Below are 25636 nucleotides of genomic sequence, written 5' to 3'. Positions count from 1 at the left end.
CAGTTTTGCTCATTGAATATTCATGAAGACATGCCTAGAAACTCTTTCACTGGAACAATGCACATCTTTAAAATACCATAACTTTGTTATTCCTTGTCCGATGTTGATCAAATTTTCACTGTTATGTTTGTCTGATTTTTCTTTATCTGTTTCAAATCACACTATTTCAGCCTGGTTCATCCCTTTAAAATCCTGAAATGTATATTGGTTAAATCGCCATGTTTCAATGTGGCTCATTCAGTCATTAGCTGTGATTGAGAGACATCATGAATACAGGTGTACGTCTAGTTTCATCGCACATCACACATTAGAAAGTCAATGTGTTCAACAGCTGCTGAATTGCACGGCAATGCATGCGATATGCTACTTACCGGTACTTGGAAATTGCAGCAAAGTGGTCATCTGCTATTACGCTTGAATAAAAGTAACCCGTAATTTTCAGTTGATTTTATTGAACAAATTCAATTTGTTCTACCTTTCCCTTGTTTTTCAAGGAGTTGGGTTGCATGTAGACCATAGCAGTCCTATGCATACATGTATATTTACACCATCTTTCCCTCCACTCTCACTTTAGAAAAGATACTTTCTGCATGAATATTGTCTTTATGATCAAACTGATTGTCAATCATGGGCACTTTGTTTCTCAGCTCTTTCTCTAGAGTAAGACTGTCAAATGAAATATCTAACATTTAAAGCATGGCAATGGTATATTGAAAATTCATTCGCAACCAAAGGCTGAATTGTAGAATCTTTTACAAAACAAGTAAAAGAATATGTAATCATCAACTGCCAAATGACACATTGCTTAAGAAATTAAGATATCATACTATTACTTAAAAAAAAACCTTGCCTAAATAGATGGATACGAGATGTTTATGGGCAGGTCCAAGCTATTGTCCACTCTGAAACCAAAATTAAATCTTTGCCTAAATCTAACATATTGTATGTCATTTTAAAGCTTGTACTCTGAAGATTTTTGCCCTATATTTTTTTTCTTCTGAAAACGTAAAGTTAATGAATGCCAAGGTCATGATTCCAAGAAATCATTAATTAGCGTGACGTACGGGACATCACATTTTTTGATCTGCAGATAATGCAAATTATATATTTGCAAATATTTCTGTGGGGACTTGTAGTGCTAAGCTAATGCAAGCATTTGAGAAAAAAATGATTTTGAAAAGTAATTAATTAAGTTAATTATCTGGTGTCCAATAGGCAGTGTCCCGTACGTCACAATTTAGCATATGTTCTTTTAGATTCTAATTAAGGAAAAGCTGAACAGTTTTCTTCACACTTTGGAGAGTTCTAATTTATATTACTATACATCCAAAAATTGTAGTGAATTTACTGAATTAATTTCATGTTTAATTATACTCAGCTAATTAAGCTTTGTGACGTGCGGGACAAATGTGTGACGTACGGGACACACCATACTTTATACATAGGATTTCTATGCAATTCTAATTAGGGTTATTTTTCAATTAGAAGCAAAGATAAAGTAAATTGAGATAAATGATATTACATCAGTGGTTGAATATTGGTAAAAGGCTGATAATAAAGTTATGATTTGTAATAAATTAGCATACTTGTTAACATATGTCTTATGTTATTAATTAAATCTTTCATAATTATATTAAGGTCATAAAGTGTTTGTTATGTTTTGTTTCATCATATACTACAATAGCAATATATATCAATCATAATAATCCATGTAAAACTTACTTACTTTGGTTTACATCCAGTTAATTATAAATATTGATGATATTTCACTTTCCCCATTCGTTTAACACATGGAATTATTTGCAAGACATCTTTCATAATATTTATAAGTTCGTAAGGTGTTTGCTATGTTTTGTTTCATTGTATACTATTAAAGAAATATATATCAATCATGATAATCCATTTAAAACTTAACTTACTCTGGTTTACATCAAGTTAATTATAAATTTTGATGAAATTCCACTTTCCGCATTCGTTTTACACATGGACAAATGTCCCGTACGTCACAGCGCGGATGTTTATATTTTGAGCTATTACATAATAACAACAATGAGTTCTATCATTTCATTCAGGCTAATGAAACTTGATTAGATACAAGATGAAAACGTGATAATGAGAGATTTCCAGCTTATTTCAATTTACAGAGTTTTAATGACAAATTTTTTTTTTAAAGTCAGCTTTTGTCTGGTCCCGTACGTCACAGCGCATATTAATTAAAATATTACATCGTTAATGGAATTGCAGATCAAAAATCCATATAAGATTCTCTGTTATGCATTTATTTTTTTGTTATACAACTTTAAAGTCTCTAAATGTCCCATAAGTCACAAGTCAAATAGCTTGGACCTGCCCAAATTACATGTATACATTATTAAAATGAATATAGATGTAGTCGATTTTGTCATCTAAACAAAGAGAATATTCATTTCCAATACACGTCACATTTTATCAAGTACCGGTAAAACTACAAAGTGTAATAGAAAATTAGGATTTAACATTAGTGAAAAGGGAAAAGAGAGCAGAGATAGAACATAAATGCGAGAAAGGAGAGAGAGAGGGAGAGAGCGAGCGAGCGAAAGGGGGGGGGGGCAGGAGCAGAATGTCGAAAAGAAGAAGACGAAAGAGGTAAAAACATGATGTTATAAGGTTTCAAATATGTTGGAATGGAAAACAAATTTGGAAGAATTTGAAACTGAAGTAAAATATTATCCTACATGTAATTCAAAAAGATATTATATATTACTGGTCCAGATTGTCATTTACTTATGGTACATTAAAGATCAAAGTGTTATGAGACGAAAAAACAAGCGATAGTATCTACAACAAAAGAAAGAGAGATAGACAGATAGAGTAAGACAGACAGTGATGAGAAGGGGTTGCAAAGAACATGGAAAGGAATACATCACAGAGATGAAAGTTCATAAATGGACCAAAGTAGATTAAAAACATGTATTTTATTGTGCAAACGTTGAATATCAATGTCATAAAGAAGCATAAATGATATTCATATATAGATAAACATTATTTATTAAAAAGGGAAGTTAATTTATTATATTAAAGAGAAAAATCAAACAATCATATCGCTTAAAATTTTGAAATTGGATGTCAAAAAAGAAAGTTTTGACATATATATCCTCTCACTTCTTTTGTATTTTAATTTTCTCCTCATTGAGTGTGAAACAAAATGTGATTCCTCTCTGGACACATGGAGTTGCCATTGTTGTAACATGTTGTGATTTGATGACAAGTCTTGTTACATGTATGTAGTGAATCTGCAAGAATGGAATATTGTATAATTCACACAATGAAATAACAAAAAGATATAAGTGAGTGAGGGACACCATTGACTCTTTCATTTCCATATCATTGTGTTGTGCACATAACTATTTTTGAAAAATTAGGTACATTTTAAAATATCAAAACTTGTTTTACTAACATTTGATTTTGATTAAGTTTTCATTGTTGTGCTAGTTCGATTTATTTTTTCTTTTTGAGTTCAAAATGACTTTACGTTGGGGTAGACTTGTCCTCTATTTTAATAGAGGCAAAACCATGTTATTATAATTTGTCAATTGTTTTTATCTTCATAATTCTGTATTTTGAAGAGAGAAAAAATGCTAATGACATTGTTCAAGCTGTTACCAGTTCAGTGTGGAACAAAATTTTCTTACCAGAATACCGGTATGGCTTCCAATCAATTAAAAATTCCCCCAGAATTTTATTGCCTAAATTATTGTGATTTTACACCCAAATTCAATGATTCTTTCTTTTTTACTAGAATGGCAGCTACGGTGTTTGTTCAGCCTCTAGATCTGGTCAAGAACAGGATGCAGATGAGTGGTGAGTTCATTGCAACATTGAATTTGAAATGAGTGGAACGGATACCTCCATTGAAATTTCACAAAATCACAATAGAACTCTGGAGTGCCATCTTGTTTTGTGTATGGTATGGTATTTATTAGGTCATGTATCAGAGTAACAAATACTGAATTGCACATGGATAATGTAAAATTTAAAGGTGTATAGTCTGACATTGGTAATATTTTAAGTACATATATCATATATTTTGCTTTACTCATTGATATTACTGCATATATACCATCTTCTCAAATACAGATGTGCAATATGAAAATTTGAAGAGGAGGAGGAAAAGGGAAGAAGAAGTAGAAGAAGAAAGAGAAGGAGAAGAAGAAGAAGAGGAAGAAGAAGAAGGAGGAGGAAGAGGAAGGAGGAGAAGAAGAAGAAGGGAAGAATAACTAAAATGAGCACATATCACTAAAAAGATTACAAAAATATTGATGATGATTAAAGAAGAAGAGGAGGAACGTGAAGGGAAAGATTAAGAATAGGAAGAGGAGAAGAGAAAGACAGTGTAAGACTGACATCCTTTCTTTCATTGTCATAGAGGGCACATCTTTTACAAAATCAATGAGTATAACTAGTGATGGTTTATGTGTTTATTTCAACGGCGTTTGCACTAAAAAAAGAAAATTTAGGCAGATATTGGAGCATGAATTATTAGCAATCTTGGAATATGATTTATTTTTCTCTCAATGATTTTTGATGATTTTAGGTGAAGGAGGTTCTGCTAAAGCTCATAAAACTAGTCTTCATGCCATCAAATCTATCATAAGAGAGGAAGGGGCACTTGGACTCTATAATGGGTGAGTGTTCCATGCCTAGCTGTTTTAATATTAGCCCGTGTGTATTCATGAGCTGGTGCAGATTAAGGTCATTTAGAACTAAAATCCAGAACCTACATGTACTGATTTGAATTTTTTCAAAACCTGCCTGACATACTGAAGCAATACTCATTTCTTACAAACTGGATTTAGATCATCAAGTTCCATTAATTATAAAATGAGCATAGGAATTTAAACTCCCTTCAAAGTTACCTGTGGCTAAAATGGTAATGTACAGTATATGGCTGATACTCGACTGGAGACGTCTAATCTAATCGTTCACTTTATGGCACCTTCCATTATATCCAGTTGAAGTATTTGATTTCTCAAAAGGGATTTTAAGGCAATTCATGGGACACCACTGATATTGTGTGACTGTTTTCTTAAACACAAAATATCTGCATCCACCTTTTGGAGTATCTGCACTAGAGGTCATTTGTTCCTTCAGCTACAACATGCTCAGTTCTACAAAACTGGTTTGTTTACGTGAACTCCAAAATAACATTTTAAAGGGATGGTCCAGGCTGGAGATATTTATATCTCAATAAATAAGAGTGTAATTCACAGAGCAAAAATGCTGAAAAATTGAACAAAAGATTTGCATTATTCCGGTGAAACAGTTCTAGGCAAGTCTTTATGAATATTCATTAGGTGGACTGATGCTGTCATATCCCTACTTGTTCTTTTGTATTTTATTATATGAAATTAGGTTTATTCAATTTTTTTCTACCAAGAACTAAAACAATTGGATTGAGAACTGATTAAGTTGCATCTTTAGTTATTTATTGCCGCAACTTATTTCATAATGGAAACACATAATTTACACATGTATGAAAAAAATTAATCAATTATGATTTCATGTAATAACATAAGAAAAAGGAAAGTGGGGATATGACATCAGCCGATCTAATGAATATTCATGACGATGTGCATATAACTGTTTTCCACAAAATATTTATAAACTTTAAAATTCAATAACTTTGTTATTTATTGTCCAATTTTAGTGAAATTTTCAGCATTTTGCTCTGTGAATTTTAATCTTTTTATCTAGATATTAATATTTTCAGCCTGGACCATCCCTTTAAAGCTTTGCAACTAAGTGAACCCTGCGTAGCTCGTGTAGGTCAAATGCCATTTTTCCAGTGAGCTTCCCGTATGCTCACCTGGCCCCCCTAACACAAAGCTAAGCGATTGATCATGGGACTGATTTCTACAATTGATTACATTGATTATTGTGTATGATCAATCGTAAAAATGAACCCCACTTTCAATGGCAAAGCTTTGTGTCACAGCGCACTAATTTTTTTTAACGTTCACTGTATACACCATTGCCCAAATTTCTCTGAAACTTAAATTTTACTGATTCAGTTTTACCCAATTGTTGACCCAAATAGAACCCTAATATTTTTGAAGTGCTCGCCCACAGAGTTGCTTCAAACTGTACTTTTCTGTTGCTGTTTGTATAATTATTTATTTTTCCCCCTTTATTTCCTAGATTATCAGCTGGATTATTACGACAAGCCACATACACCACAACTAGGCTAGGAATATACACAACGTTATTTGATATGGCTACAGGGTGAGTCATAAAAAGTCCTAACCTGTTACCAAAAGGCCAGTTCGAAGTTCCGTTCTGCACATGATCAGAAGAAGGTCATTTGTACTAATAAGTGACATGGTGGTTTAATATTTAATGAGATAAGCACCAACCTTGATGTCTTCATTATTCATATATTCTTTTGAATTGTGTTTTTCATTAGATCCACAAAAAACAACAATGCGTCCACTAGCGACTGGTATTTCACAGTTGACCAAGTACACTGTTATAACAACATGCTAATGCATTCAAAGTAGGAATGCAACAAATACCTTCATACACTGTACATGTAGAGTGTCCATTGGTGTGCTTTTCTAGTCACCTGGTCTCTGCAATTTCTGCATCCTGCTATGTAAGGCATGCTCACATACATGTAACATCTTACTTTTAAATCTGCCTATCAAAATGAAAGAAATGAAAGGTCATTTGACCAAAGTTGCCCATGAGGTAACTTTGAACTGGTCTATTGTATCAGTTAGTCCTCTTATACAGCCTATTTGAATTACAATTTCCAGTAGAAGACCTAAGGAGGTTCAGAGGGGGGAAGGATAGCACTTTGGATGTTGAGTCATTGGTCATTATGGTGCTTATGCAGATTTTTCATTTTTTTAGTTAAAACGTTGTTGATATTCAAATTAGATGGATTGGTTAAAAATGTCTAATTTTGGAAAAATAATCAAGAAAAGTAAAAGGTTATGTGTGGATGCCATGTTGATATTTGATACACAAAAATGTAGAAGCAAACACCCAGTAAGATTTCTGTTTCACTAAAACATAAAAACAAAGAACTGTCCAAGACTGTATGGGGATCTGCTGCTTTGGATGCCTTTAGTATACTTGTACATGTAGTTTGATATTAATTAATTTTCGATCTTATTTCACTTTAGCAGTATTGCTGCTGATAGACAATTGACATTTTGTAGGGTGCATATTAAAGATTCAGCCTATTAACATGTTGGAGACTGAATGACATGTTAATAACACATGTTTTCTATAGACTCCACCCTGCTCATGCAAACTGAGTATCCAAGGGGTTAGAAGGGTCTCTGACATCGTAGCTCTGGGCCCCATCTTACAAAGATTTCCGATTGATCTGATCCCTTGCAACTAAGGAAAGCCAGCAACATCAACATCTAAAATACTTTTTTTTTCTAGAAATGATGTATATTCATTCATTCACTGTTTCTTGACAATTCAGTATGCTTCTCTTTGTTTTCAAAGGACATTGAGCAAATTTCCATAAGAAAAAATGATGACATTGATGGATTTTCATATAATTGAGATTGATCGGATCAATCACAACGCTTTGTTAGATGGGACCGAGTATTACAAAGAGTTACAATTGATCTGAGCAACCTCAACTATATAAAAATCCATCAATGTCATAAATTTGTCTTCAGGTGACTTGCACAACGTCCTTTGTAAATGAGAAGAATCATAACTGAGTTTTCAAGAAAGCAATCTTTGCGTTAACAGGTTAGGCCTACATCATATCTAGGGAATATTTTGAACAAACAAACATTTTAGATGTTGACGTTGCTGGCTTTCCATAGTTGTGGTTGATCGGATCAATTGCAACTCTTTGTAAGACAGGGTCCAGGACTATTTAGCCAGCTTACGCTGACAGACGTATGGAAAGCTATTTCATCCTTTTTCTTGACAAACATTTCAATCTTGATATAAAGGAATACAATTCTTGATCACAAATTCATTATTGGTTGCAAGACATTTTGTTGTGTAGTTAAAAAAATCATAGTAACTGATATCAAGGATTATATCAATATCAATAGGATTATTAAGTCATAAAATGGCTCACCAAACTTTCCTTGGCATACAGTGTACACTGGCTATTAAAATCTTGGAATGACATCCCTTTGATAACTTGGAACCTAGAAAAGCATACATTGTACATAATCTGTGATCCAATTTTGATTATGATTCTATTTATTTTTCCATGCAGTGAGGATGGAAAACCTCCACCATTTTTATTAAAGGCTGGAATAGGTGAGTGAACCGACATCAGAGTTAAAATAAAAGTTAACCATCATTATTCAAATGGAATTAACAATCTCAGCTCTTTATTCTTTGCCTTCTGAATTAAATTCAGAGAAAAATATACATGTCAGGGTGCGACATAAGCGCTTGCCCGATTGCCCGGGGCAAGTAAAAGTTAGAGTCGGGCAAGTGTTTTGAAGTAAAGACAAAAACTACTTGCCCGAATCGGGCAAGCAAAATTCTCACTGTGAAATGACATTTTACAAAGTTTCCCCATACTTCACACTCAAAAATAAAGAAGAGAAAGAGAGAAAAACAAAGTTAACAACTTCCCTCAATTCAAATTGCAAGCCAGTTTGCGACATTTTTGGGGATCTACACCAGGCCCCCGAAGCTCCGCCATTTTGTCGGAGACATTTGGGCAAATCCTAAGCCCCCATTTGCATATACATGAATAATTCATCAGTTCGCTGCTCCACACATCCCAATAGACTCTTTATATGACGAAGCAGAAAGTGGAGATCAGCGTCACGCATGCGCATTGAGCGAGGTCAACTTTGCGTTAATTATTCATGAAATTTAATATATTCATCACGTGATTAATCTACTTCTTACTACTATTGACCAATCAGCGTTCTTCACTACAATGAGTCATCATGAATGCATGTTTTTCAATCCGTGCATAGAATGCAGTTTACATGCAACGTACACTAGCACCGCAGCCTGACACTTTTCTTAATCTTGTTTAACCTGGAGATGGGGGGGGGGGGGGGTGAATCAGCCTGTTTTTATCTTCTTTTTAACATCGGTGTAAATGAAAGGGGAAGATATTTACGAACTAGTTTATTTCACAATAACAATACGCCAATATAAATAATAACTATGTATTTCAGTTTGAACGTTTCACTTACTGGTTTTGTAATTTGGTTCTTTCATTTTAAAAAAATACGACCTTTCTCTGCTGTTCTCCAGATCAGAATCACTAGAGGCATGTTTCACATCGCAGTGTATGTTAGTAATGATATAGTAAAAACAAATTCTGAATCCAAAATTTCTATAGAAAATAGGATTGGATTTAATTAGAACCTATTTATTTTCTGTAATTAATTAATAGTGTGTTTTTTACGCTAAGCCTTTCCAATTATTAATAATGATCATTTAATTCTTTTTTGCAGGGAGGGGGGGGGGGTAATCTAATTTCTTTGTGTTCACTCTTTTTAAGAGCACAGATAAGTGACATGTTATTACCAAACTTCATCAGTTTCAGGCAGGGCAGATCTAGGATTTTTCCAAAGGGGGGCACATTTTCTCAAGGAAAAATTTGAAAAGCAAAAAAAAGGGGGGGGGTCTTCACTTTCAGAAGGGGGACACACTTTACATTACAATTTTTAATTGAGCCTGTCAAATTGGGGGGGGGGGCGCACTGATCGGCTTTGCCCCCCCCCCCCACACACACTCTGATTGGCCTAATTTTTGTCTTTAAAAGTCATCTCTATTCATCTTATTCCTCTTCCCCACTCTTTATAAATTGTTTCTCCCTCATTTATCACCGCCTCCTCTCAAAATAAATAAAGAATAAAATGGCCCTTTATGGTTTCTCCTTGTGGGTAAATTGTCAATTGGCTCTGTCCACTCTCTTGTGCACCCTATGCCCCTTCACATTATCATTATAATACATTATCTATTCTTTTAATCTCTCTTTGCCATATCGCACTCTCATTATTAAACCACACACACAACTCTTTCTCTTATATTTTCCACCTCTCAGCTCTTCTCGCAATTCATTAAAAAAAGAAAATACACTTTGGCGTTGGTGTTCGTAGCACAATTTAGTTCTTCCTTCCTCCAAAACCTAATGTGAGTTTACAAAAATAATCCAAATCACATTAATAGCTCAACATCAAGTGAGATGAATCTATGAATCAATTTGATTGTAATTTTGGTGCTGTGATGATGATGTAAAACTTGTAAGACGCCACACCAAAAGTTCAACAGCAAACTTGAAATCACCCATGTATCTTTCTCATTTAAAAAATATATATATTTAGAAATTCTCTATCACATCTACATAACAGCCATGGATCAAAAATTCTTTAAGGGGGGGGGGGGAGTCTTTTGCCCTCCACCTTAAAGGTCCTGGTTCTCAAAAGGATTGTTTTCTATTTTATTCTCAAATTTATTCATTTTTTAAAAATATCTTTATATATTATTTGTTATGTTTTTTAATGGGGGTGATTTTTACAGAGAAAACCTGCAACTACCACCCCCTCCAACCTTGATCCATGGCTGCAAAATGTAGGTCTCATTACTCTTAAATTTATGCTGCTTGTTCACTATTGCTCGTCCATTAATTCTACTAGTACTTTCAGTGTCTCCTCAAATATCTTGATTCACCTAAACTCTCAGCTAAAAGAATTATAGAAGACTTGTTAATTCAGTGACAATGACAAAATTATTATTTCAATTCATTTTATTCCAAATACATAAATCAGGTAACAATTATTTTCCTCTTGAGTTTAAAGATCAAATTTTGATCAGAGCTCGTTCCAATCTGCTTGAGATGAAATGGTGTGAAAGAGACTACTGTCCTCACAAACACAGATGCAATGTCACATGCCCCCCCCCCCCGAATTCATTGATCATTATTTTTGTTAAAAATTCTTCATTGCCAAAATTGTTACACAATTTCATGTACATATTATAGTGCTGAATTATCATATTTATTCATCATTACTGTTATGTCATCGTAATGAATTTATTATTCTAAGTATTATTATCATAAACATCATCATTAACTACATCCATATTTGTAAGAACTACTGCTACAATCAGCAAGGATAATTACCCCTAAAATAACCCTATCCCTCTAAAATTGTTTGTGGGTTTTGTTTGGTCAGTGGTGAGGGGGAAGCGGTTACAATACTCTATTGTAAATACATGCAGTAATTCAGTTTGATATAGGATGTTTGGCATATTGTCAATGCATTATTCCCTAATTCTTCCACCAGAAAATTGTTATTGGAATTAAAAAAACAAACCCTTAATTTGGTCTTGTATTTCTTGAGTCTCTAAAACAAAGGATGTGAAGCAGAGTCATGTTCCATGTCTGTTGAAACAAAACACACACAAAAAGACAGAAATGTTAGCAATTCAATCAAGCCATCATCAAAATAAAAAGAAATAAAAAAAAATATAAAAGCTTAATGAAATCGCAAGCCGAATGAGTCGCCTTTACAAAATCTGGTGTGGATTGAAGAATTCATGAGTGGGTAGGAAGCAAATAAATTGATTACAATACAAATGACTTTCCACTTGCTTAGCCTATAGTATAGTATATTCTGATTTTCTTATTTAATTTTGACAAGCTAGATCTACCGGTAGGTGATATTAATTGTCCCGTGAAAATATGACAGGTGAAAATGAAAATGGAGCCTGTCAAAACGACTCCAGCCTAGTCTCTGAGCTGATTTTTTTTTCATTTACTCAATAAAACTTAGATCTTGGTCTACCGTGTGAGCCCCCCCCCCCCCAAAAAAAAAAGGGACACCTCACAAAACCCCAATTTAAGGTAAAAATATGTCATGAACGCATATTATATACCACTAGAAAGAGTATATTCTCCCAAATAATTTGATATCATATTCATGGTTGGATAGTCAGTATGTATTCTTTGCAGAGATGTAGATTTTGATTTGCACCAAAATAAGGCATGGCTAAAATTAATGACTCCAGATGCCAATGATGTCAAAATCTATGAGTTAGCAAAATTTCAAAGAAATTAATTTGTGTATTGACACTAAAAAGAATTTACTAAACAATTATCTTGTAAATTATTGAACATGGGTATTGAAATTTGAAATGGGTTTTAATATAACCATTGTAGGATTATGAAATCATCGACATCTGGAATCATTCTTGGATAAAGTCGTTTGGTATGTAAATACATGAAGTCATTCAGTTTGATATATATGATGATTATTGTTTTTTTTACCTTTTTGAATCAGGAGGGTCCTGCAGCTTAATTTGGTCTTGTAATTCTTGAGTCTTTAAAAGAGGATGTGAAGCAGCATCATGTTCTATGTCTGTTGATTAAAACAATACACAGACAGAAATGTTAGCAATACAAGCTATTGTAAAAAAAACCAAAAACATAACACTTGGACTATAGCGTATATATCTAGATCTAGTCATAGACTCTGACGTACATAGATCTGGAACTGAATGTAAGTAGATCTAGATCTACATCAAAAGTAGGCCTAGATCTAAATTTCATATTTGTTAAACCTACTATTCTGCGAACTTTCAATTTATTGAATCATACAAGTGTTAGATCTAGACTAAAGCTGTCTTGACCTAGACGTGTCTTTAAAATAGTTTCATGACATTTGCTCTGATGACAAGTGCTCCGATGGAAAATCTGCACGTTAGGCCAAACAAAAGCTAACCTCCAAAATTAAATAAACCCTTTGGCCTTAACTTAAGACCCTGACTGAAATAATACTAAGCCTATATAGATTCTACAGGTCGCTTTGACTTTGTTGTAGGCCTAGATCCAAGTCTAGTCTAGGTCTATAACAAGTTAGACCTAGCCTAAGCTAGATAGGCTGGGAGGTAGAAATGTTTTCTTTTAGCTTTAGCCAAGACCTGTAATCAGATCTACCGATGAATTAGGACCAAATTAGACTAGATCTCTACTCCACTCTACTCCCTCTAGATCTATGTTGCCGAGTCCGAGGCTGTCCGAAGTGGCGACGTTCAGACCCCGGGGTAGGCCCTACGTCTAACTCTAAGTTAGATTAACTTAGACTTGGTCTAGATCTAGATCAAGGCGGTAGGCCCAACTTTCAAGTTTAAAAAAATAAAAGGAAACATAAGAACTAGTGTAGTACCGTATTATTAGTAGAAATAAGTTTGGGAAAAACATCTTTTTTTACAAAATGATCGAGGACTAGACTCTAGATCTACTCTAGAGGCTACGGTCCTATTGTCTTGATATGTGAATTCAAAGGGACGGGTTAATGGAGTGAATGTCTTTCTAAACTCAATATCTGTAGCCTAAACGTTATCTAGATTCTAGTTCATTTCATGCCTGCTGAGATCTTCGGTAGGAATCGAAATTTCAGAGAAACTCTCGCCAGAAAGTCTGGCGTGAATTGAATATACGGTACGAGGTCTCAAATGGTAGCAGATGGAGATTTACATCAAGTAATATAGGCTTTATAGCCACCATTTTTAGCTCACGACGATGGAAATAGTTTTGAGTTTTCGCAAGTCGTTTGCTTCCTAATTGTTCACTTTTTATAAACAAAAATTAATTCACGTTATACCCAGACATCTAAAGATCCCATATAACATCAGATCTTTTGATTTATTTTTGTAAATGAATTAAAATTCAGCGTTAATCTGACAGTACTCACCGAAAATCTTTCAAGGAAATAACCTTCTTCTGTGCGGGTGACGTCACCTTTCAGCCCTTGATTAAGCCGAAGTGACGATAGGGGTCAAATTATGACGTACGAATTTCAATAGAAAAATACATTATTCATGAGGTAATGTCCAATCAAATCACAGTATCTTGCGAATACGCAAAGAAAAAATAAATGATTCATTAGCAATATGCAAATGGGGGCTTAGGATTCGGTTCAAATGTCTCCCAGGAGGTGTGGCCAAAAGTGGTACAAAATACGCTTATCACCATGGAGCTTCTATGGAGTATCTGTACGTTATATGCAAATATTATTTAAATGAGGCTTTTCCGCGGGTGCTACCTTTCCGTCTATACGTATTTATTAGTCTATGATCTACACACAAAAACACACACACAGAGTTAGCATACATACATGTGGCTGGTGCGCCCAGCCTCCAGCCTGTGTGGCAGGCATGCATGGATCTTCATGCTGCTGTGCACATATCATCGGTACTATCCCCGATCAAACTTCGAATCAAAGTGAACAAGCTCACATGAAAAATAGTTTTTCCAACAAAATAATCACAAAATCGGCGGGAAATTGTTATACTTATATGGATTCTCAGATTACTGATTTGGTGATGTGATCGGAGGAGCAAGTTATTGAGTTTTCATAACTAGTTTCAGCCGTTGTTTTGAGTGTTGTGATCGGTGTAGTGGGAAGAAAGATGCGTGCAAGTCCACGATGCCGCGATGATTCATTTGATTTTTAAGTTTGTCAATGTTTCTCTGTGAAATTTTATTTATTTCTAAAACGTTAATTTTTCCAACAATTTTTAAAATATATTTTAAACAAAAAGCAAGATTTTTGTTAAATGATTGCATTTTTTGTTTTGTTTCAAATTTGAGCTTTCTTCCTCTTTCTTTCTTTGTCTTCCTTCCTTCCTTCCTTAATCCTTACCTAATTGCTACCTTCCTCCTTTCTTTTTTTTTCTATCCTTTCCCGCTTGCCTTTTTTGTTCCATCTATCTTTTCAAATTTTCCTAGCTTTCTTTCCTGATCTTTTTTTTTCTCTCTCTCTGTTCATTTTTATTTGTTTCCTTTGTTTTCTTACATGTACTCCTTCTTTCTTCATTTTTTCTTCCTCTAATTTTTCTTTGCTTCCTTCTCCCTTCCTCTCCTTTTTCTGTTTGTTCTTTCTTTCTTTCTTTTCCTTCTTCCATTATTTTCTTCTTTTTTATTCTCTCTTCACTTCATTCTTTCCTTCCACTAAAGTTTCATCCTTTCTTTCTTTCTTTCATTCTTTATTTTTTCTTTCCTTCTCTTTTTCCTTATTCTTTCTTTCCTTTTTTGCTATTTCCTTCCTTCCTTCCTGTTTGTCCCCTTTCTTTGTTTTCTTTTCTTTCTTTCTTTAAAAAAATGCAGGATTTTTTTCTTCATTCTTTCTTCCCTTTTACTTTCTTTTCCCCCTTTTTTTATTTCTTTCCATTCTTTCTTTCACCCATTTATTCATTTTCCCTTCCTTTCATGTTCTTTTCTTTCCCTTTTTCTTTATTAATTTCAAAGAATGAAGGAAACCTTTTTTCTTTCCTTTCTTTCTTTCTTCTCCATTCATCTCTTTTCTTTCCTTTTTTCTTTCTCTCCTTCATCCTTTCCTTCACCCATTCATTCATCTTCCATCTTTCTTTCTTTCTTCCTTCCTTCCTTCCTACATGTACCTTTCCTTCTTTCTTTAGTTATTTTCAGTGATTCCTTTTTTATTTTGTGTCACGGTCATATACAAAAGCACATGAAAATATATGAGAGAGAAAATTAATCAAATGGTGTATTGACACCAATTTCGGTCATAGGAGGTAAAATAACTTTGAAAAAAAAATATTGCAAGGTACAATAATAATTCACGTTAAAAAGAGAGGAAAGGGGCAATGGTATATAAAATCGTAGTAACTTTTTTTGAAGCGGTAAAACATTATTTTGAAGGATTTTTTTCGGGCAAGTGAAATGTATTTTCGGGCAAGTATTTTCCAACTATTTAGAAATTCACTTGCCCAACTGGGCAAGTGCTTCTAAAAAGTTATGTAGCACCCTGCATGTAATGAACAAATTTGTTTGGATATTTTCTTTATTCCTAAAGGCCACCGCACACCTTGCGACCTGACTGGTCTACGACTGGCTTTCGACTGAGTTAGGGGAGATGTGACGTCACAGCTCTTGTTAGCTTGAGAGTCGCAGACCGGTCAGAGACAAGTCGCAAGAAAAATTGTAAGGATTTGAAATGTCAAATCCTTATGACTGGATCGCAAGCTCAATCCAACTTCCAGCCAATCAGACAGCAGAGTTGCACGAGGCGTATATGGTATACAATGCACACATGCAATAGTAAGCGCCATTTTTTCAGTCGCTATGGCAAAAAGCGCACGGGTAAGTCACAGACAGCATGGAAGTTGGATCGCAAGGTGTGCGGTGTCGAGGCTTATGACTACCTTGAGATTCATCTCTACTCACTCAGTCGCAAGCCAGTTGCAGACCAGTCGGGTTGTAAGGTGTGCAGTGACCTTTATGCTTCTAAAGGCCTGCATTGTGATCTCATTGTGTGCATACTACATGTACATTTTAGGTACCTGCATACAAAAAAAAAATTGGCACTGGAGAAATATGTTGCTGGCACAAATAAATGTTGAAACACTTACTGCTTTTAGTAGCTCCATGTTATTACTATTACTCTACTGATATTGCTTTGCTTTATGTTCTATAAACATTACAATGCTAGAGGAAATGGACAATTGTTTCAACTCTTCATTTTACTTGTATGATTGAGTCCTTGAGTCATATAAAATTAGTCTGTGTAAGGCATTTTTTTTAATGTAGTGAAAACAAGAAGCAGAAACTGAATAGGAGCAGTTTGAATGTTGAACCACTATGTACTTGAAGTGTGATGAAACTTGGACCTTTGAGCTTATTTTCATCTATTTTTCTTCCTTTAATTATGTACATGTATATCTACTTATTTAATTTTCTCACAAAAAAACAGGTTATAAATTTGTATTTTACATTGTGGAGGAGTCATATAAAGTAAGAGGCCGAATATGTTCCCCTTGCAAGGGTTTTATGTTACCTAATGAGCCATAATGTTCTTGTGCGACTTCTCAGAATAAGGAAACTCCAAAATATAGAGTTAGAGAGTACATGTATCGTGTAATCAACCCTTTGCCAACTGGAAGGTGTTTATGTTTTACAAAGTCTATAAAAATAAGACAATTCAGTATTCCAATAGGTTTAAGTGATTTCTAAGAAAACAACACATTGCACTGTGTCCCAGTTTTCTAAGTGATGTTTTTAACAATTGAAGATCCAGGAAAGGCGACTATGAATCTCTTGCATTAGTTTGTATGTCTAGAAATACCGGTATATTTCTTTAACCCTTTCCATGGGTACTTTGCACCAATGCATACTTGGTGCCGCGCGAACTTCGCATTTCACACCCAGGCAAACAATCCATTGTTTCCCTCCCTGAAAATAATTCAGTACAGAGGGGTTCATGGCCTAGCACACAAAGAGTTGAAAATATGGCATGGTTATATTTTATGGTATCAGTGACAATTGAGCTATAAACCATACCCCTCCCCCCCCCCCCCCCCCCCCCGACAACACTGATGCTTCAGAGGTCTGAGGGTTATAAACTGACCTTGCCCTTAGAATGAATTTGTAGTGATTTTTAATGAATAATGTAGAAGTGGAGGCCATATCAGGAGCCTGTGTAATACAAGCAATATATGCCGTTGAAGGCATTGGCAATAAGTACACGAGTTCACCTTTGAAACAGTTTGAACACAAGTTTGAATCCGAGGCATAGGTTAGATAGAGCCTTGGGAGTTGGGACTGTTTCAAAGCTGAAATGTGTGGATAATTGCTCAAGCAAATGATACATGTACATGCATGTTTGATAGGATATTGATGAGGATCGTTATTTGAAAAACCATCCTCATTTAAAAAACCATGGCTTGGCATATGTACTTTGCTAATGACAGCCCATACAGTTGTGCTCAAAAGTTTGTGAACCCCACCACAAATGCACTCCTTCATAGCTGTTGAATGTAGACAACAATACTACAAGGTCCAGCAAACCCAAAGAAACGAACTTTATTGAATGTTATATTATATCACCTCACTTCACATTATCTAAAACATGGCCAAACTTAAAACACTTCAAGTTCACTAACTTTTGAGCATCCCTGTAACTGGTCATTGAATATTACCAGTCATGAACACGTGCACAACTACATGTAATCGTACGATTAAGATCCACTTTATAATCAAGACTAATGCCTTTTATAGGGGTCGATATTTGTGTTTATACCACACTCGATGCTTGTGTTTATTTTTACATGTTATAGGCATGGTATCAGGAGCAATAGGTGCTTTTGTTGGGACACCAGCTGAAATTTCACTAATTAGAATGACATCAGATGGCAGGTGGGTATCTTAACAATTTCCTTTATTTCAATTCATTGACAAAAATTCAGTCAAAAGATTGATACAAATGAACGCTTGAAGTAAGATAGGATGTTATCATACCCAAGTGTAGTAGAAATCGAATATGCAAACCTAACCTGTTCAAATTGAAATAACAGCAGGAAACAAAACTTTAATATATTAGATTTATTTTTAAATCATACATGCAATTAACTACACTGAGTTTATGAATACCCTCTAGCGATTGCACTGAGTTTGATATAAAAGTACAAATTGGTATTGATGATAATAATGCAAAGAGACAAACTAAACATATTTTTTGTAACCTTAAAAATGATCCCTGTTCATAATGTTGCACCAAGTGAAAGTTAAAAATGTGGTTCATGTATAGATAAAGTAAAGAAAATAATAACAATAATATGCAACATTTACACTTACATACATGTAGCACTTAATACAATGTTTCTAAGCGCCACATACTATTACCCTGGCTTTAGCCCGGCTACTCTTATCGGGTGCTCGAGCATTCAAGGAGTTCTCTGTCTCTGTTTTTATGTTCTTTTTTTCTTTGTACAACCCCATGAAGACATGTTGCAAAATTTGGCAACGTTTTTTCATAGTGCCAGCATGTAAAATCTATTGTGACTTGGTCATGTTCTAATGCTTCGTCTGGCTGCTTCAGGAACCACGCCATCACCAAAGAAGGTCTCATGAAGCTTTCATGCTTGCAAATGAAAGCGTACCAAAAACGGGTAAATTTCTTGATTTTGGCAAAAAGAATGTTTTCTGATATTCTCTCACCAAGCAGATGAATCCTTTTCCGTGTTAAATCCGTTCTATACTTTCAGGCTACCAGTTGCTGAAAGGAGAGGCTACCCAAGTTTTTTCAATGCCTTAGCTAGAATCACAAGAGAAGAAGGTCTCCTTACACTCTGGTCTCCTTTCACTCTAGATCCTTACACTCAAATTCCTTTCTATACTTTCAGGCTACCAGTGGCTGAGAGGAGAGGTTTAATACACAAGTGTCTTCAATGCATTAGCTAGAATCACAGAAAAAGAAGGTCTCCTTACACTCTGGTCTCCTTTCACTCTAAATCCTTTCACTCAAATTCCTTGCTATACATCCAGGCTACGGGTAGCTGAGAAGAGAGGCTACTGTCTTAGCTAGAATCACAAGAAAAGGTCTCCTTACACTCTGCTCTCCTTTCACTCTAAATCCTTACACTCAAAATCATTTCACTCAAATTCCTTTCTATACTTTCAGGCTACCAGTGGCTGAGAGGAGACGCTGCGCAAGTGTTTCAATGCCTAAGCTAGAATCTCAAGAGAAGAAGGTCTCCTTACACACTTAATCCTTACATTCTTAATTTATTTCTATACTTTCAGGCTACCAGTGGATGAGAGGAGAGGCTACACTTAGTGTTTTCAATGCCTTAGCTAGAATCACATTCACAAGAGAAGAAGGTCTCCTTACACTCTAAATCCTAAAACTCTAATTCTTTTTATACTTTCAGGCTAGCAGTGGCTGAGAGGAAGATGCCTACGCTAGAATCCCAAGAGGTCTTCTTACACTCTTGTCTCCTTACACACTAAATCCTTACATTCTTATATTTTTTAATACTTTTATGCTACCAGTTGCTGTTAGGAGACGCTACGCAAATATTTTCAATGCCTTAGCTAGAATGACTCTTACACTCTAATTCATTTCTATACTTTCAGGCTACCAGTGGCTGAGAGGAGAGGCTACACAAGTGTCTTCAATGCGTTAGCTAGAATCACAAGAGAAGAAGGTCTCATTACACTCTGGCGGGTAAGCCTTTTTCATAATTCTGTTAATGTCTTGACATATTCAATTTCTGTCAAAGGTAAATAAAGACATAATTTGTAGGCCTCCACCCACTCTATGTGTTAAGCAGAGGCATTATATTTTTGGTCATCTGTCAATATGTCCATCTGACCCGTTTTCTTTCACATGATATCTCTAAAATCATTTGAGGGATCGACTTCAAATTTAGTATACCATTGCATAAAGGAGTGGAGATCTGATTATGTTAGGGTAACAAGGTGAACGTTAAAAGGTCTACATTGAAATATCCTCTCGGGATGATGATTTTTTTTTATCTGCTCTCCAAATTGGGTTAACCCATTTATCAGCAGTCTTCTATATTAGTATAATATACAAATATACTGGGTTTGAGAAAGTTTAGTGGAAATTAGTGGAAATTTTTATCCGAGGTTGGTTTGGCAATTACTAGTATAGTAACATTGCTGGACCAACCGAGGATGAAATATTTCCACTACACTTTCGAAAGAAACGCCCGGTGTATTTGTTTTATATCCCTTCCATAATTATTCAAGTTTGAATGAAAAATATTGGTAATCTAGCCCTAATTGGCTTATCTCCGTCTGGAAAAAATCTGGAGCAGCTTAGCTCTAATTTAAGCAAAATTGGCTTATCATTCGGTTCCTGAATAGACTGTGCGTGGCTACCGTCGGCACCCAGCTCAGGAAGGTTTGGTGTTGCACGGCGCGGTGGCTGTACTAGTGAGATAGATCTTCTAATAGTTCCACTTACCGGTTGTGAACTAATCTTTTGCTGAACTGAAGTCAAGCAGCTGCCCGAATCATTCGATGATCGAATGATGGTCATCATTCATTTTATTTTCAGCGTACTGATTCATTGTTAACAAGCAATATGCGATTTCACATTGCATTAATTTATTGGAGAGTTTGTGGTTCAGCTAGCATTGCATTTTTACCTGTGTTGATTGCTTAGCGCTCAGCGGCGGAGCCCTGATAAAGCGTCTGCACTGTTGCACTGCACTAGACTTGCCTGGTGGAGGCAGTCCGTCGTGTGCGTGACGGATTGCGTGGTTTTCAGTCGGACGCAAAATAGTAAAAAAAAACACTATTCTTCTCTGACGTCACGAACTATTTTGATCTCCGATGATTTTCATTTTTCTGGTAAAATTATGATTAGTCAGGTGAAGGGCTCTCAACCAATCAAATGACAAGAAATTTTCAGTAAGGGATATAAAACATAAATATCTAGGCCATCTTACATGAGAACTGTGCTCGTGGGAAAATTAGAAGGTACTGATAATCTGATATACTATCATTTGATTGAATGAGAGCAAATTTGTCCTAGATTTCCCACATTAAAGGCACAGTTGCAATTATTTTTACCCTCTTTTTTCCCCATTACTCTCTCTCTTCTCTCTCTTCTCTCTCTCTCTCTTGCTTTCTCTTTTCATATCTCTCTGTGTCTCTTATCTTGATTTATCTATCTTGATTTCGCCTCCTTGGCCTCACTCTTCCCTCTCATATCTCTTTCTACCCCCCCCCCTTCCTTCTATCTCCCTCCTCTCTCACCCCTCTCTCTCTCTGTCTTTCTGTTGACCTTGTCATTACTGTAGGGGTGTGGTCCAACCGTTGCCAGGGCGATGGTTGTCAATGCAGCTCAACTTGCTTCCTACTCACAGGCCAAACAGTTCCTACTAGGAACAGGTAGGTTTATCCATCTTCCATTTACTTACATGTACCATTACGAGCCAAAGTCAATTTATTTTTTTCTCAGCTCATATTTATCTTCTATTTTTAATTCATATGTATTCTAACAGTTTGCATTGTGCTTTGTGATATTCGACTGTGTATTTTTACTTTGATTTTATTTTTTTGTGAACGGAAATGAATCAAATCTCAACTACATGTACATGTATAATGTAGATGTAGGTTCAGTTATTTCTTGTAGGTATTTTTAATGTTATGTAGTACTTTACAAAATGTTTAATCTGAGTTTGTATGTTTGTTTTATGCTTATACTTTTTGTATTTTTCTCATTTCTTCAATGACTTTATTCATAGGAATACAAACAATAACAAAACGAATCAACACGGAAATACATTCAATTGGAAGATCAATATATCACATAATACACATAAATATAAGGCATGGAAAGGGAAAAAATGAGAGAATACCATGTGTTAAAATTCCCCCTTGGTATTTATGATTGGCTTAATGAATTTGCAGAAGATTTCAGTTATATTTTTGTTTTCATATTTCATTATTCATTTACATTAAGAATAACAGTTACAGAAACATAGGGGCAACCAATCCCATCAACTTACTTGGTAATACATAAGAAATTACAGATCAGTAAAAAAAATTATTGTTAGTGCAAATAGCTTTCTGAAACTAGGGCCTAGCCCTATAACATAAAGAAATACATGTACATGTATGATCATTATTTAAAACTGATCAGAATTTCTGTACCTAGTTTGCCACAGATTACACTAAATTATACAAATGATTGTATCTGCCATGCAATAGGGCCATAATGAGATGTGTAGAGAACCACATGAATGTGTTTGATTGCAAAGATTGCTAATTGTTGATTGAAAATTCGACCCTGCAAGAACAATGATCACTAATGAATGTTTACCTCAACTTTGTTTTTGGAAAAGCAATGCTTAATTACATTGTTATAAATGGATAATTACATTGTTATCATTCTCATATGTCGTCAATGTCATTCTTCACATTACCACCTTTGGTTTCTAATCACCCTGTAATGACTACTTCAAGATGTAATTATTTTGTTTGTCTGAATCATGTTTTGATCACTTCCTTTATTTATTTTTTTTTTTTAGAGTAGTAATGATTGTATCCTTCACATTTTTTTTTTTAGGTTACTTCCAAGACAACCTTCTGTGTCATTTTGGAGCAAGTATGATCAGCGGTTTGGTCACCACTATTGCATCCATGCCAGTCGATATTGCAAAAACAAGGTTTGTTTGTGGGAAGGGGCGCATTCATTCATTCATATGCATTTATTTCGTTCATATATTAAAAATAACATTTACAAAACATATTGGAGTATACAAGAAGTAGAAATAATTTATGAAACGAGGAGACAGCTTAGAAGGTAGAGAAGCCTTATTGGTGCTGCCACCAATACAAATTAATACCAAAAAAAACCTTACAATATACAACACCTAAAAAACCTAAATATGTAACATAAACAAAGTAACAATAAAGCCTGTAATATAGAAAATGAATTAAGTAGTGTAGTTGTCAATTGAATATGATTTTAGTCTCCTTTTGAAAACGGAAAGGGAAGGGCTATCTTGTATATATAAAGGAAGGTTATTTCAAATGATTGGACCTTTGAAAAAATAGATTTTAAGCAACGTTAGTTCTCGTCAATGGTAAGTGAAGATGAGAGGAACTGCGTGTATTATATGAATGGAAATTGTCATTAAAAGAAAATTTATCAGAATGACTTGGTAGAACAATTTATTTATAAAGGGGCATTTCACATTGACTTTTAGTTTATTGGAGTGAATAAAGAGAAATCATACAAAAGAAATAGAAACAAATTCTTGAAAAGTTTAGTAATTAAATTGTTTTTATATTAACCCTAAAAGGACTGGGCTATTTGAGATGTATTGAGGACTTCTGATCTCGGCCGCCATTCGCGCGGTCGCGCCAAAATTTGGCACGCACATTTGTTACCACATAAAGTACAAGCCAGTATTAAAAAAAATTCTTTAAATAATTATTTTTTATTATTATGAATAAAATATGCAAATTTATTCGTGAAAAACATTACATGCATATTTAACACCCCATTTCGCTTCAAATTTTCTTCTTTTTCAAGACGTCATCTTTTTAGTCTAATTTAAAGGTTTCCGCAAAGAAAAATTGCGAAAGCCAATTTTTTCCTTACGTATTTCTTTGTTTTTAGAATTTATGTATTTCTTTGTTTTTTTAATTGGAAATTATTTAACAACTAAATTAAAATTACTTATTTAAGCAGACCAATTAGAACGAAAAATAATCACCCTTTTATGAATTTCATCTCCTATAAGACTTGAGCCATTTTCAGCTTGACATTGTCTCATAAAAAGTCACGTGGCGTCGCGATGCTATACCCATATATCGCAAATTTGGTCTCAAAATTTGCGCGAGACTTCAAAGAAAGACACCCATAAAATTTTGGGGCGCTATCTTTTTGTGTTTCGGAAACACCGCGTGAAGTGTTGAGGGGGGGCCATCATGGGCCCCCCCCCCAGTCCTTTTAGGGTTAAGTTGATCACATTTCCAATTGAGGGAGGCATGATGAAAATGGCCTACTTCTTCTTGTATTATAAAAGTTAGTCGTGATCCCCTCCTAAATAATAATAATAATGGATGGATGGATGGATGGAAGAGAGGGAGAGAGGAAGGAATGGAGGAAAGGAAGAAATATATGAATAAATAAATAAGATATATAGTAGAGAAAATACAAAATAAGTTACAGCTACTTCATTAGGCATCATGATAGATGTTGAATGACATCGTTTATTGATGGTGCAGAATTGGTATTTCTAATACTCTGTTTAATTTATATATTTCACAGAATTCAAAACATGAGGATAATAGATGGAAAGCCTGAGTACAAGGGTGCTATTGTAAGTACATCTAGAGATATTGAGGGAAGGGGTTTCAGAAATACTCATGAGGTGTTGCAAAAACCTTATATTGATATAAGTAGCAAATTTGCAATTACAATAGTGCATTTTTGTCTCACCTGCATAGCAGAGTGAGACTATAGGCGCCGCTTTTCCGACGGCGGCGGCGGCGGCGTCAACACCAAATCTTAACCTGAGGTTAAGTTTTTGAAATGACAGCATAACTTAGAAAGTATATGGACCTAGTTCATGAAACTTGGCCATAAGGTTAATCAAGTATTACTGAACATCCTGCCTGAGTTTCATGTCACATGACCAAGGTCAAAGGTCATTTAGGGTCAATGAACTTAGACCATGTTGGGGGAATCAACATCAAAATCTTAACCTAAGGTTAAGTTTTTGAAATGTCATCATGAATTAGAAAATATATGGACCTAGTTCATGAAACTTATACATAAGGTTAATCAAGTATCACTGAACATCCTGCATGAGTTTCACGTCACATGACCAAGATCAAAGGTCATTTAGGGTCAATGAACTTTGGCCGAATTGGGGGTATCTGTTGAATTACCATCATAACTTTGAAAGTTTATGGATCTGATTCATGAAACTTGGACATAATAGTAATCAAGTATTACTGAACATCCTGTGCAAGTTTCAGGTCACATGATCAAGGTCAAAGGTCATTTAGGGTCAATGAACTTTGGCCAAATTGGGGTATTTGTTGAATTACAGCCATAAATTTGAAAGTGTGTTGGTCTAGTTCATAAAACTTGGACATAAGAGTAATCAAGTATCACTGAACATCCTGTGCGAGTTTCAGGTCACATGATCAAGGTCAAAGGTCATGTAAGGTCAAAGAACTTTGGCCACGTTGGGGGTATTTGTTGAATTGCCATCATATCTCTATAAGTGTATTGGTCTAATTCATAAAACGTGGAAATACGAGTAACCAATTATCACTGAACATCTTGTGCGAGATGCAGGTGAGACGGCCAGAGGCATTCCACTTGTTAAATTTATAAGGCAC

The 25636-nt window shown here is 34.9% G+C and overlaps 1 protein-coding gene and 1 long non-coding RNA gene across 2 annotated transcripts in view; one reads left to right on the top strand and one right to left on the bottom strand.

Moving 5' to 3' along the window:
- Nucleotides 1–1677: 1677 nt before the first annotated feature.
- Nucleotides 1678–25636, top strand: part of LOC129276692 (mitochondrial 2-oxoglutarate/malate carrier protein-like) — a 28321-nt gene continuing 4362 nt past the window's right edge. Inside the window, exons 1-9 of the mRNA XM_064109416.1 lie at nt 1678–3840; nt 4574–4664; nt 6178–6261; nt 8240–8283; nt 18076–18154; nt 19874–19964; nt 21571–21661; nt 22842–22941; nt 24555–24606. Of these exons, the coding sequence (XP_063965486.1) occupies nt 3615–3840; nt 4574–4664; nt 6178–6261; nt 8240–8283; nt 18076–18154; nt 19874–19964; nt 21571–21661; nt 22842–22941; nt 24555–24606 (858 nt within the window). The 5' untranslated portion in view covers nt 1678–3614. The remainder of the gene's footprint in view (nt 3841–4573; nt 4665–6177; nt 6262–8239; nt 8284–18075; nt 18155–19873; nt 19965–21570; nt 21662–22841; nt 22942–24554; nt 24607–25636) is intronic.
- Nucleotides 11127–13991, bottom strand: LOC135156690 (uncharacterized). Its single transcript, XR_010295736.1, has 3 exons — nt 13692–13991; nt 12266–12356; nt 11127–11380 (listed from the first exon to the last, which is right to left on the bottom strand). It is a non-coding gene; the product is annotated as an uncharacterized LOC135156690 (long non-coding RNA).

This window comes from Lytechinus pictus, chromosome 14 (assembly GCF_037042905.1).
Source record: "Lytechinus pictus isolate F3 Inbred chromosome 14, Lp3.0, whole genome shotgun sequence".
NCBI lineage: Eukaryota > Metazoa > Echinodermata > Echinoidea > Temnopleuroida > Toxopneustidae > Lytechinus > Lytechinus pictus.
Note: the sequence above shows the minus strand (reverse complement) of the source record. Positions and strands in the feature narration are given on the sequence as shown.